Source organism: Protopterus annectens, chromosome 2.part2 (assembly GCF_019279795.1).
Source record: "Protopterus annectens isolate FY-2018-M chromosome 2.part2, PAN1.0, whole genome shotgun sequence".
NCBI lineage: Eukaryota > Metazoa > Chordata > Ceratodontiformes > Protopteridae > Protopterus > Protopterus annectens.
In genome coordinates this window covers 743,332,595-743,347,722 of record NC_056730.1, presented here as the reverse complement: position 1 = coordinate 743,347,722, position 15,128 = coordinate 743,332,595, and the positions used below count along the sequence as shown (strand labels likewise).

The 15,128-nt window shown below is 40.8% G+C and overlaps 1 protein-coding gene across 1 annotated transcript in view; it reads right to left on the bottom strand.

Moving 5' to 3' along the window:
• Window positions 1-15,128, bottom strand: part of KIAA0825 (KIAA0825 ortholog) — a 1,661,419-nt gene that overhangs the window by 842,613 nt on the left and 803,678 nt on the right. The window contains exon 13 of the mRNA XM_044064463.1: window positions 10,785-10,967. Within this exon, the coding sequence (XP_043920398.1) occupies window positions 10,785-10,967 (183 nt within the window). The remainder of the gene's footprint in view (window positions 1-10,784; window positions 10,968-15,128) is intronic.

The window sequence follows — 15,128 nt, the reverse complement described above, 5'->3', positions numbered from 1 at the left end:
TTTCAGTTTGAGACTGTGACTAAGACACCAGCTGTTCGATTGCATAAGACCCTCTTGAAGTATACTGATATCATTTGGGGATTCAATAATTCACCCAGTTTGCAGTTGTCCACAAACTTGGTCAGCCACAGTCCCTTAGTTTTGGCCTGAACTTCTGAGAAGTACATACTGAACAGTAGGGGGCCCAGCACTGATCATTATGGAACCCCACTGGTGGCAGATCTGCTGGTTGATGTGGAGTCATCCACTTTGAAAGTACGTGACTGGTTTGTGAGTCAGTTGGCAACCCATCTTAAAACAAAGGGGTTTACATTAATTTTGCTAAGTTTATCGGTAATGCCCAAGTGTGGGATTGTGTTGAAGGCCTTGGCCAAGTTGAGGTGTGCTGTATGCACAGATTTGTCCTTGTTAACGACTCTAATCACAATTTCAAAGAAATCCACCAGGTTTAACAGGCAGGATCTGCCCTTGATTAAGCCAAATTGGGTCAAATCCAAGGTTTGGAGGTCACCTATGTCTTTAATTATGAGGTCCATGATGATACATTCCATAGCCTTATAGATGACGCTGGTCAGACTTATGGGTCTATAATTCCCTGGGTCTGTTGCTAAGCCACCTTTGTGGAGAGGAATAACTGTTGCTGTTCTCAGCTCCACATTAACATAGCCTGTGGTTAAGGCTGTGATTGAACAGGGGACTTAATGGTGATGCTAGGTCATGTTTTAGTTGATTTAAAGACAGCCTGGGATGCCATCTGGCCCCATACAGGCAGCATTTTTCCCTTGGACAAGGTTTTACTGACCTGCTCTTTGGATATGAAGGGTGGGAGGGAGCTAAGGGCAAGGTTTGTGCTAAGTGTTGAGGGGATAAAGGAGTGAAATTTTTTCCAAATCTGTCTGCCAGCAGGTTTGCTATCTCTGTGGGATCAGTGAGTGTGATACCGTTAGTCACTAGCTTGCACATGTTTGGGTCCTACCTTTTACGTTGTGTACATAGCTGTAAAAGGCCTTATGGTTATCCTTAGCTGTGATTGCAAGTTAATCTCAAAGTTACCCTTAGAGGATTTGACAAGTTGTCTAACCTGTTGAGGCTGAGGAGGGTGCTTTTCCATTGTTGTGGCCTCACCTTAGTTTTCTTTGACAGCAACTTTTTGCATTTGTGCATTTTGCATTTTTCCTAATCATCGGAAAGTACAGCTACTGTCCTGCCCTCCTGCCTGGTCGCATCTCCTTGCCTCTAGATAGCCCCCTATGCTAACTGCTCACCGCGTGGCACCCAGGCTATCGTCGCTGAACTGACGGACTCCCTCCTAGTGCGAATGCACAGACCAGTCTCCAATTAACTGTAAATCAAGTGTAAACACCCAAAGTGACTCAGGGTAAAATATACACCCTAGCTAAAGTTTCTTAGTTTGGAAGCATTCTGTTGGCAGGAATCAGACAGTATCTGCTCTAAAAATCAGGCTCTGTTACTAAACTGCTAAAATTATGTCCAGCAAAAACGGCAAGCTGAAACTATAGCCGGTTACCTTTAAGACCCAGGAAAACTCCTTGTGGTGTATTCCCTGACGTCAGAGAAGTTACATTACACCCCAGTAGTTTTCCGCCATTATTTTCCTAATCATCGGAAAGTACAGCTACTGTCCTGCCCTCCTGCCCGGTCGCATCTCCTTGCCTCTAGACAGCCCCCTATGCTAACTGCTCACCGCGTGGCACCCAGGCTATCGTCGCTGAACTGACGGACTCCCTCCTAGTGCGAATGCACAGACCAGTCTCCAATTAACTGTAAATCAAGTGTAAACACCCAAAGTGACTCAGGATAGCCCCCTATGCTAACTGCTCACCGCGTGGCACCCAGGCTATCGTCGCTGAACTGACGGACTCCCTCCTAGTGCGAATGCACAGACCAGTCTCCAATTAACTGTAAATCAAGTGTAAACCCCAAAGTGACTCAGGGTAAAATATACACCCTAGCTAAAGTTTCTTAGTTTGGAAGCGTTCCGTTGGCAGGAATCAGACAGTATCTGCTCTAAAAATCAGGCTCTGTTACTAAACTGCTAAAATTATGTCCAGCAAAAACGGCAAGCTGAAACTATAGCCGGTTACCTTTAAGACCCAGGAAAACTCCTTGTGGTGTATTCCCTGACGTCAGAGAAGTTACATTACACCCCAGTAGTTTTCTGCCATTATTTTCCTAATCATCGGAAAGTACAGCTACTGTCCTGCCCTCCTGCCCGGTCGCATCTCCTTGCCTCTAGGTATGTACTAACCTATTTAAACAAAGATAACATTGAAATATTGTTATTTCCTGCAATGTATCCAGTGTACTGCTTAGCGTGAGTGTTTGCTTTCCATTCACGCACATACTGAAGGGTTGAATGTACTGTTGGCGTTGTATAGCGTCGCTCTAATGTCAGACAATTTGTATTTAAAACAGGAAAAACTTCAGTCTGTTCGTTTTTAGCTAGCCTACAAGAAATTGCTTAGCGTAATTGTTTATTAGACTACTATGGTAATACTGTAGTGTTTGATTGTACTGTTGGCTTCACACAGCGTCGTATATTTCACAGTCAATGTGTAGATGGTAAAGTCTTATTAGCTAGTAGGTACGCATACAAAGTTTACTGTGCTGTGTTACTTGTTGAAAGGGGGTGCTTTGTAATTGTTCCACTTAAAAGTTAACTACTTCTGTAATGACTCTACAATGTGCAATATCTGAATCTCATTAACCTCAGAACACCATATACTGTGTTGCTAAAGCCACTGTCTCTCTCCCTTATCTCATCATAGATAGCCCCCTATGCTAACTGCTCACCGCGTGGCACCCAGGCTATCGTCGCTGAACTGACGGACTCCCTCCTAGTGCGAATGCACAGACCAGTCTCCAATTAACTGTAAATCAAGTGTAAACCCCAAAGTGACTCAGGGTAAAATATACACCCTAGCTAAAGTTTCTTAGTTTGGAAGCGTTCCGTTGGCAGGAATCAGACAGTATCTGCTCTAAAAATCAGGCTCTGTTACTAAACTGCTAAAATTATGTCCAGCAAAAACGGCAAGCTGAAACTATAGCCGGTTACCTTTAAGACCCAGGAAAACTCCTTGTGGTGTATTCCCTGACGTCAGAGAAGTTACATTACACCCCAGTAGTTTTCTGCCATTATTTTCCTAATCATCGGAAAGTACAGCTACTGTCCTGCCCTCCTGCCCGGTCGCATCTCCTTGCCTCTAGGTATGTACTAACCTATTTAAACTAAGATAACATTGAAATATTGTTATTTCCTGCAATGTATCCAGTGTACTGCTTAGCGTGAGTGTTTGCTTTCCATTCACGCACATACTGAAGGGTTGAATGTACTGTTGGCATTGTATAGCATCGCTCTAATGTCAGACAATTTGTATTTAAAACAGGAAAAACTTCAGTCTGTTCGTTTTTAGCTAGCCTACAAGAAATTGCTTAGCGTAATTGTTTATTAGACTGCTATGGTAATACTGTAGTGTTTGATTGTACTGTTGGCTTCATACAGCGTTGTATATTTCACAGTCAATGTGTAGATGGTAAAGTCTTATTAGCTAGTAGGTACGCATACAAAGTTTACTGTGCTGTGTTACCTGTTGAAAGGGGTTGCTTTGTAATTGTTCCACTTAAAAGTTGACTACTTCTGTAATGACTCTACAATGTGCAATGTCTGAATCTCATTAACCTCAGAACACCATATACTGTGTTGCTAAAGCCACTGTCTCTCTCCCTTATCTCATCATAGATAGCCCCCTATGCTAACTGCTCACCGCGTGGCACCCAGGCTATCGTCGCTGAACTGACGGACTCCCTCCTAGTGAGAATGCACAGACCAGTCTCCAATTAACTGTAAATCAAGTGTAAACCCCAAAGTGACTCAGGGTAAAATATACACCCTAGCTAAAGTTTCTTAGTTTGGAAGCGTTCCGTTGGCAGGAATCAGACAGTATCTGCTCTAAAAATCAGGCTCTGTTACTAAACTGCTAAAATTATGTCCAGCAAAAACAGCAAGCTGAAACTATAGCCGGTTACCTTTAAGACCCAGGAAAACTTGTGGTGTATTCCCCACTCCGCTTCGCCCTCGCTACGCTCGGGCTTGCTCCGCGCCCCACCCTGCCCCTTTATCCCACCTGCCCCCACTGCCTCTACATTTATAAGGTCGCCTAGCCCATCCCACTTGTCACCGACCAATCACAACTGTCCCTCACTCTGACACTTCTCCCTCCCATTTTTCTGACTTTCAACATTACCAAGGTTACTCTCCTTGTCCTCCCACCCACCAACCTCTTTACATTAACACTCTGTCACTTCCCCCTCCCACATCCTGCCCTCCTATTCTACCAAGGAAATTCTCCTAGTCCTCTACACCCACCAGCCTCTCACCATATCATGGATAGAAATTCATATACTATCCTCCCCTTCATAGTACTACTCCTTCTTATTCCTTATCTTCTAACCAGATATGAAACTCCAGCCCTATCAGGAGCTCACCTCCCCAGGGGTCACACCTCCCTACATTCTTACCATCCCTCCAATCTTATCCCTCCCTCTCTCTACCCTGCTAATAACCCAACCTCCAAGAGAATACATCCCACCCTCTGCCACCCTAAGGCAACTATAACTAAAGCTAATCTTAAATTACTAATTAAACTCCAAAAACTACTAGACCACTTGAAAAAATGTATTACAAAAGATGGTGGCATCCACCCCAACCCAGGTCCTAACACTGTCCCAGGCCCTAACTGCCTGAAATCCGCCGGAAGCCCTGCTGGCTCCCTCCTTATGTTCCACCTCAATCTAAGAAGCATTCATAACAAGGTTCACAACTTACATGCTATGCTAGCTACCCATTCCCCTGACATGTGTCTATCGGAAACATGGCTCAAACCTAGCACTAAGGACGAAGAAATTATCCCACCTGGGTATAACATCCTTAGGGCCGATCGGACAACTAGAAAGGGCGGGGGAATAGCTGTCATGTTCAAGAATTCATTGAATATCATAATGAATCCACTCCAACCTCCCAAAGTCTCTAACCTAGAACTGATTGCCCTAAAGCTATGCCTAAACAGCCAAAAATCAATCTTATCAATCTTATAGTAATCTATATACCACCAGGCAAAAACTTAGAAAACCTACAACAAACTCTTAGCTGGTTTGCCACCAACTACCCTCAAGAAACCATAGTACTAGGGGACTTCAACATTGACTGGTCCCTCTGCTCCGTGCACTTAAATCCTCACCCCATCAACCTACATGGTTTCTCCCAAAATATTCTATCTCCCACTAGAATTGGAAATGCTCAACAAAAAGAGAGTATCATTGACTGGATTCTTACTAACAAAGGTACAAGTAACTATACCACAGGGACCCTTCCCAATGACCTTAGTGACCACCTTATTACCTTTATTATAAAACATAAATGTCCACCTACTAACCCCCCCCCCCCCCAACCAGACTAGTTAGAAATAGTAAGAAATTTGTCCCAGAACAATTTCTTGCAGACCTCAAATCATGTAATTGGTCCATCCTAAAAACTTTACCCCTAGATGAGAGTGTGTCATACTTTAATGACACATTCCCCAAGATACTTGACTCCCATGCCCCAAAACGACTAATCAGAACTAAGGAACGAATTGCACCTTGGCTAACAAGAGATACTAAAACCAAAATTAAACTCAGAGACCAGGCCTGGAACAAATGGAGAGCTACTAAAACTCCCCTAGATCGCACCAAGTTCCTACAGCTTAGAAACTCAACAAAAGCAGCCACTACTTCAGATAAAAAACAATATTTCTGTCACCTCCAGGATAAACACCAGCATAACCCTAAAAAATTTTGGGCTGGATTCAATAACCTCCTTCATCCAGGCAAATCTACCAACCCCACCCCTGAGAAACTCATAGTGAAAGATCCAGAAGAAATAGCCAACACCTTTAACTCTTTTTTTACCGAGACCATTCAGTCCCTAGCCAGTCAGCTTACCTCTACTCCCTCACCTGTAACCTTAACTAAAGACCCTACTCACCCCTCCTTTAACTTACAACCAACATCTACCTCCTATATTCGTACTCTCTTGAAAAAACTCAAACCAACCACCCTAGCGGCTGACCAACTCCCAGCCGAATACTTACAAATAGCATCTGATGTCATAGCATATCCCGTTTCAATCCTGATTAACCGAACCATAACTGAAGCTACCATTCCCTCAATTTGGAAAATCTCTTATATCATCCCTCTCCACAAAGGAGGGACCTCCACGGACACATCCAACTATAGACCCATAGCAATACTGTCTCCACTAGCCAAAATTATGGAACGTTGTGTGCACAAACAACTCATAAGCCACCTTACCCTTAATAGCCTTTTGTCTAACACCCAGCATGGTTTTCGCCCACATCACAGCACAACCACTGCTCTTCTCTCCTTTGTTGACTCAGTCAATTACAACCGAAATAATAAATTAATATCCTCCGCTCTCTTTCTTGACCTATTGAAAGCCTTCGACATGGTCAATCACCAGCAGCTACTCCATACCCTGGAAACCCTTCATCTTAGCAATTTTACCATAAGTTGGTTTAATGCTTACCTCTCTGGTAGAAAACAAGCTGTTCAGTGGCAAAACAGGCTATCGGACCTACTCCCCAATAATATTGGTGTTCCCCAGGGCTCTATTCTCGGTCCCCTTCTCTTCTCTGTCTTTATAAATGATCTTCACTCAGTCATTCCCAAAGCCACCTGCGTTCAATATGCAGATGACTCCACCCTGATCTGCTCTGACGTCTCTCTTGCAAAACTCCAAGCTACAACCCAAAACTGCTTTACCATAGTAGAAAAATGGTTCTCAGAATTAAAACTCTTACTTAACCCAACCAAAACCAAGTTACTACTATTTTTCCCCACTCTAGCTACCTCCCAAGGAAAAGAACCTCCAAATGCCAATATCCCAACCTTCCATGTGTCTTCCACCAATGGCACCATTATAGAACCTGTCTCCCACACCAAACTACTAGGTGTGACCATTGACCACAAGCTTAAATTTGATACACACGTTAGCCTGACCATTAAGTCGGTAAACAAGAAACTCGGGTCCATGTATAGAATAAAGAACTTCTTAACCCCACACACCAAACTAACTATCGCTCGCACCCACCTCCTCTCCACCCTCCTATATGCCTCCCCGATACTTTCCTTCCTTAACAAGAGAGAGATCAATAAACTCTCTACAGCCTATAACCATATAGCCAGATTTATAACGGGAATGCCTTATCGAACCCATCACTGCCTAAACCTAAGGACACTTGAATGGTTAGAATTGCCCAATATTCTCAAACTCAATCAACTCACTGAGGCATTTAAAATAATCAACCAACCAGACAAAACCCCCTCACTGAGTAGAATACTTACTCCCTACTCCAACCTTACGTGCCTCAGATCATTTAAAAGTCTCCAGGTACAGACCATCAAATCTAACAACTCGGGAGGTGAAGCTCTCTATGCCAATTCCATTGGAAAATCCTGGAATTCCCTCCCAAACAACCTAAGACTCATGACCTCTCTTAATCAATTCAAAAATCACCTCAAAGAATTCCTTAAGTCCCACTGGCTATGCCCCTGCTCTAAACCAGACTAACATCAAATGTTCAGGACCACCTAAGCCTCTACCCAACCCAGAGTGATCTTTCTCCCCTTTAGGTTTCACAATGTAACCATGTTAGACTAACTACATAAGTTTTGTACCTGTTTTAAACAGTATGTAAAGCCAATTGTTTTTTTTATATTCTTATGTTAATTTACATTTACTTATGCTTGCATATTATATGTACCTTTTTTTCTGCTGGAGCTTTTCTCCCCGGGCCTCTACTGAAAAAGGACATGTATCCAGCTAGACTAGCCCGGTCAACAAAAGTAAAATAAATAAAAATAAAATAAATAAAAATTTGTTGTAAAGTTTGTTGATGCTGGATGTCCACCAGGGCAGTTTATTTTTTACTTGGGGCTTTGATTCTCTCTGGAACAGCTGAGTCTATACACTTACACAAATGATTGTACAGGGCTTTAGTGTAAGCTTTGGTGTAGTTACCACTTCCAGCTGGGGGTGGGGCTTGGAATGTTTTTATACTTTCCCCTAGCACGGTATGGTTTTGCCTTGGTGAAATTCTTTTTGTCTAAATTCACCCTTTGTGAGTCCTGGTGTTAGTGCCAGTTCGAAAGCGACTGATTTGTGGTCAGAGTTTACTAATGAGGGTCCGACAGTTGCAGTGGTGCATCTGTTTGTCATGTTAGTAAGAAACAGATCTAGTATGTTTGTTCCTCTTGTTGAGGTTTGAACAGTTTGTTCCAGGGCATTTGAGTTAACAAAGTCAAGGAACGTTTGTGTTAGCAAGTTAGGTTAGAATAGCTTTCCCAGTTGATGGTGAGATAATTGAAATCCCACATGACCAGAGTATTTGGCAATATTTGGATTGACTCCAGTTAGGTCAGGTAGGCCTCATGCACATCATGATTCTTGGAGGGGGATCTATAACTAGCTATGACTTGAATGGGGGTCTTGCCCACAGTAATCTTAACTTGGAGTAACTCCATGAAGTTGTCCGGTCTAACTAGTTAGGAGGTGACTTTATCTCTACTATAGCTCGAAACACCATCTCCTTTGGTTCTCACATTTGGTTTGTGGTCTGAAGGTGTGGAAGACATTGTAGCCTTGCAAGGCTGGGATACTCTCGGAGGCCTTGAACCAGGTTTCTTTAACTGCATAGGCATCTACATCCTCCAGTGATAGGAGTGTTTCCAGGGTTTGCAGTTTTTGGTTTAGGCTCCTAGTGTTTAGAAGCACAACCCTTATTTTGTTATGATTTGCAATTTTCACATCAGCAATTTTGCTTTTGAGACCTTACCTAAAAAAGGCACTATGGGGGAGGCAAGAGCCTTTGCCAACAGCCAAAAGCCTAGTGGTGCCAGGTGCAAACAGTCTCTGGCAAAGCAGCGAGGTTTGTCGACCATGTCATCCCAGGCTGACAGAAACTGGATCCCCTTTGAATGACACTAAAGGCTAAGCCAATTATTGAAATTGATAATTTTTGTTTATACTGTGGCATCATTCTATGTGAGGATAATATGCTGCTCAACGCTAGGGACATACCTGCCTGGGACACATACTCAGAGAGCTCAGTCATGTGATCATGTGATGTTCAACAAAGTTATGGCAATCCACTACAAAGCAATACAATATATATTTCTACTTCTATTACATTGTTCACCTCATCAAGAACATAGGCTTTATTTATTTACTTGAATATAATAATGTGAAGTGCAATGATCCAGTCTGGATGTTTTCTGGTCATCACCAGGTTGATACTTACAGTAAATATGGAAAACTGGCGAAAATGCTTAGGAAAGTCCCTTTATCTCTGGTAAGAAAGCCCAATGAGCTCAGCAATGTTGAGGTCATGCTCAGAAAAAAAACAGGTGATGAAAGCAACAGAAAGCGTGAAGGCAACCTGTTAAGCAGAGATCTTATGTTGTAAGCTGACAGTATGGAGGAGTCAAAGATTTTGGTTGATACAGTTAAAACCTAAGGTGGGAAAGGGCAAAACATAGCATTAATCTGTTGGAGAACTTGTTCTAGTTAGAGAAACAAAGATGGAACACACAACACCACCACAAGTAAACAGTATGGAAGAAGTAAAACATGCTAACTAGTCAAAGACCAGAAAGTCTAATCAATGTTTAAAGCAGGAAGTTATATTAGAGCTGAGGTAAACTCAGAGAGAAAGTGGACGAAATGTAAGGAGATGGAAGGATGCCAAATGGACTAGATAAACTCTAACTCTACCATAACATCTGGTACTGAGGGACAGTATCTGGAGTTAAAACTGCAGGAACTGCTGCTGCACAAAAGATGAATGACTGTAACAAGGTGGCTCAGTGGTTAAAATCTCTGCCTCACACCTACATTGCCTGGGTTCAATCATGACTTCCAGACACTATATGTGGAGTCTATGTACTCCGTCCCTGTTCACATGGGTCTTCTAAGGGTATGCTGGTTTCCTCCTAAACACATCTTGATTGACTGGATAACAGAAATTGCATGTTTATGCTGTATCTTGACCTTGCAACCTGGGCCATGGCTGAAAAGTGTCTGTGATGACATTCAGTTAACACAATAATTTAAAAAAGTGAAGAGACATTAGCTGATAAAAACCTGTGTATAGAATCAATGCTGCAAGACTTAATATACAAGGGGCTTGAAAATGTTCCCATTAAGATAATTCTTCCATTACAGAATATTATACTAGGTCTTTTTTTAAAACAAATCTTTAATGTTTCAGTTTTCAAAGTACTTTAATTGCAATACATGTTAGAATTAAACAGATCAGTAAGCAGTGTCATGAAACCAACCAAAGCAAAATAAATTAAAAATGTATATGGAAGACAAATGTTTAGCTTAAAATGTGACACAAAGGTTCCTTTTAAAAATTCTTTGGGTCTTTTTGATGGCACTTACATATTTAAGCATAATGGTTATGAAGTGCACTATATTTGGGTACACTGGCTTTGATCATGGCATTTAATGCTTATTTTATAACACACTCCCTAAGGTTTTACTTGAGAAGTTCATTAAAATGGGATGCAACAAAGTTAAATACCACACAATTAATACTGGTAACATTAACAGGTTGGCAAAAACAAATAAATAAATCAGTAAATTAATAATACAGGCTACTGTTTGAAGTTACAGCAGGTAAATGTTTTAAAATTATACTTACTGGTAAAGATTTGTCAGAGGTGATGTCACAATGGCTAGAGCAGTTAACAGGCTATTGCAATGGCTATGAATCATGAAGATGCAGCGGCCCGTGTCTTCATTTGGCTGTAGAAGAGTGTGTGGTGAACTGCACACTGACCAGAGCAGACTTTCAGTATAGAGCAGAATGGCAGTGATATCAGCTCTAATTAAAAAAAAAGTATCAGAGAATTTTTGTGTTATCATACAAGATAAACAGCTTTACTTACTGTAAAATACTTTGTAAATTTCTCTTACTGTTTGTTTTACCACTAAATACATTACATAAGGCCATTGCAATATTAAATGGAAAGCATAGTTTAAACTGTAGTACATTGATGAGTCCTAGAAAAGTATTTTACACCAAGTAATAAATCAAAATATCTCAAGAAGGAAACCATTTGTTAGAAAATCTAAGTGAACCTTCTGTCAGAGATGGCACTTAAGTTCTACTGATGAGTATTTAACAATTAGAAGAAGGACAAAATGATCAATAGGCACATAGAGATCTGTTAATATGGAAAGTAATTATATTTTTTATGTGCTTTTAGTAACTGTAGGTACACTAGATAAGAACTGCTTATTATCAGTATGACACAGGAAAGAAGTGGCATTCACCGAAGATCTCAAAACGTAGAAAGACACATTAATAAGTGATCATGGCCTGAACACTGAAATATTACTGACACATTGGTCAGATTTGAAAATACAAAGGTTGTTGTGCAAAGTAACTCTGCTCTGATGTCCACATTGTCCTGATACTATCACAGAGGTATGCTCCAAACCTGTATACTGAGGTGGAGGACAGAGGAACCTCGGGCCAAATGTGAATGCTATGCCAGCACAACACAGAGTCACAGATAAAGTGATTCTGTAACATAATGTTTTGAACCACATTACCAATACAAGACATATTGCAATCAGTGTCATGCAAGTTCTGAATGTCAACTGTATTGAATCAACCAATCACCTGACCATGGCATGCACATTGAGTGAGCTGAGGCACAGTATTATTATGTGGACTATAAGACAGGATCACAGACATGGATCCAGAACTGTAGCTAACACCAGGAAATCGGGCACTGCTGGCAATATCAATATCCTTGGGAAGGGTATATGTTTCCCCACACATGGTCATTAGTTCTGGTTAGACAATCACAGTTCACTACAACACTGAGAGAAGGAATAAGGTGAACAGTGGTCTACATATAAAACCTATAATGGACATGATAGCAACAGCAGTACAACAAAAATAAAGACAGTATGTTATCAGCCACCTACAACATGGTGATAGCATGTAGCAACCCAACATTTCACACTAGACACATCATACTAGGCTATAGAATATGCACCAAGTAAGATCTACTTTTTGACATGTTAGGTTCAGCCTGCAGGACAACAGTGGATGAAACAAACTAGACTCTAAGCACAGCTGTATTCTACTTCACATTTGCACTGCTATGAGCTTGGTTTGTCTGACTCTTTAAATTGCATACCTGTTACACATTTCTTGCATATGCCCCCTATCATGGTTGTGGGTACTAGAAACATGGTTATGGAGGAAAAACATGGTACACCTGCTTTTTAGGCATGCCTCACCAATATATATATATATATATATATATATATATATGAATATATATATATATATATATATATATATATATATATATATATATATATATATATACTTGTCATGGAGTTGAGAGCCATAATGCTGCTGATTCCTTCAGAACATAAGTACAAAAGTAGTGCTACCAATGAAGGGTTGTGCATATTCTCATTTGCATGCATCTGTTAAGATACCCTGGTCACCTTAGCTTGGAGCAGCACCTTATTCAAAACATACATTATTCTGGAATCTCCCCCGATGTACCAGTCAACAAAAAAGATGGTCTTCAATGAAGTTATACATAAAAATTATATTTTTTAGTCATTTACAAAGAATTTACTTCCCTTAAATCTTGTTTTAATTATGTTTTATTGCCTTTTCAGTCATCTACTGACCTCCTTAAGTGTCCAGATCTCCCACCTAGAGTTATTTACTGCCCATGTATTCTCTTTGCAAAATGGGAATGAAGGGCATATACTATTGTACAGTGGGAATGATTGCAATTTTGGTATAATGTCTCTTGGTGGCTTCAATGCAGAAAAGTTGCAATCCAGTAGTACTCAAAAGAAGACTGCAGAAACAAATAAATCTCAAAATAGGCTGTCTGATTATCCTCAGACCTATGCAAAGATCAATATCATCACAGATCTAAGTCATCAACCTTCCCTCCCTCTCTCGTTCTGGAATAAATAGATGATCAACTACTGTATCCCACTTCATCCTGACAGTTTCTCTACTGCCTGGGGTCACCAGTCAAACCAAGTTGCTAGTGACACAGTAGAACACCTTATCCTCTACCTTCAGTACAGCCACTCCATATAATAAAATCACAGTGTCATCTTTTAACTAAGTTTCTATTAAAGCAAGCATATCAAGCAGTTTCTGAAACACCTAGTTTTCTTTGAGGTCCCATTTAATAATAATACTTGCCATACTGATGTGGGTAACTTTCAGCAAGTGTTTTAATAAAATGGGGATTTGTTAGCAAAAAGAGAGCAGTACTAGAAGTATCTGGAACTTGTCTGATTGAGTTGCTAGTTCTACATGCCTAACAGGTAAACAGGGCAAGGTTTAAAAGGAATGTTATGAGCCCTTGCTATTTTCATAAAGATCCAAAATTAATGTCTCAATAGTTTTAAAAAGATATCATAAGCAGTGGCATTTACAGTTAGTGTTTGCACAGCAGAAGGGCACTGCTTTGTAATGAGCCAAAATTATTTATGATGGCATGTCACCTAGCAAACTTCTACAGACACCACATTTGCAGATTTAGCAAAGATACCATATTTAGTACATGTAAAGGCATGTTTAGTGAGGGATCACTTGGGTTAGGAACTGGGAGAAGACAGATGAACAAAGAAGGACCAGTCATCATGCTTCAGGGAGGAAAAGTCAGTGGGCACCAGTACCTACACATATTCACCTAATCACAAACTTCCAACAAGTGCATCCAAGCCTTAAACAATGGAGAAGAATATTTTAGGCAGTACACCATGATGTCTCTAAAGCTCTACAGCAGAAGTGGAACATGTACACAGTAGCACAGCTAAGGTGAGGCAAATGCCCTGGAGAAAAGTGTTGGCACTGCATTTGCAGTCAAACCTGATCATTGTAGAGCACCATGTGGATCAAAACTGTATCAAGCAGTTTCCTAGAGTTTAAATTATTATTATTTTTTTTTTAACTAAAACCTGAGCTCTGTGGCACTCCATGCAGAGAGAGTATAAACTGTGGCAAATGTCTGCTACATTCATAGCAAGCAGATTGCTACAGTTTAAAAAGATTTTTTTTTTAAACTGAAACATGAGCGCCATAGGGCTCTGTGCAGGCAGGATATAAATTGTAGCAACTGTTTATTACATTTGTAGAATTTATTTTAATAAAATATGTGTTGAAGGAGGGTTGGGGACAGGGCACAGAAATGTGACCTGAATGGCCTGGGCAGGAAGGGAAGAGTGTGCCATGCTTCTGGCCACCTGGCTAGTGTGCCAGCAAAAGGAATTTTTCTTCTTTTTTTTTTTTGTCTTCAATGTGTGTGTGTGTGTGTGTGTGTGTGTGTGTGTGTGTGTGTGTGTGTGTGTGTGTGTGTGTATGTGCGTGTGTATGTGTATGTTAGATATATACATGTTATTGACACAGGTCATGATAAGCTTTCACATTCTGACCATGGTAGCGGGGGAGGGGGGCAAATCTAACTGTAATAAGCCAATCGCTTACAATTTAGCAATCAGCATATTACAGTGAAGTGCTTTCTTTTTTTTTTTATCTTCACCTGAAGCACTGAGGGGGTGGGAGTACTGGTTCACAGCTCATAGTACCAGCTGAGGGCACTAGTTGAACCAGCTTCATTTCTGCATTTATAAATGCTGACCCAAAATATTTTATGGGCCTCACCTCCAATTAGTATATCAGACAGGCTTGTCATGTGCTAGAAGTGTAGGCAATTGCACAGAGGCTATACAATAATCCGCTGAGGGAACCCCTTTGTTATCTGCTCTGTATCTGCAGCAACACCACTGACATGTCTCTCTACTAAATTAAAAGCTACCATGGTCAGAATGTGAAAGCTTATCAAGTCAGGATGTTTAATAAATAACACATTAACATACAAGATATGTTTTCAACTCCACAAGGTATACACTGCACACAGAATTTTCTTAGAACTTCTGTGCATCATACAGCATATTACTCATGACCTGTGTCAATAACATGTAT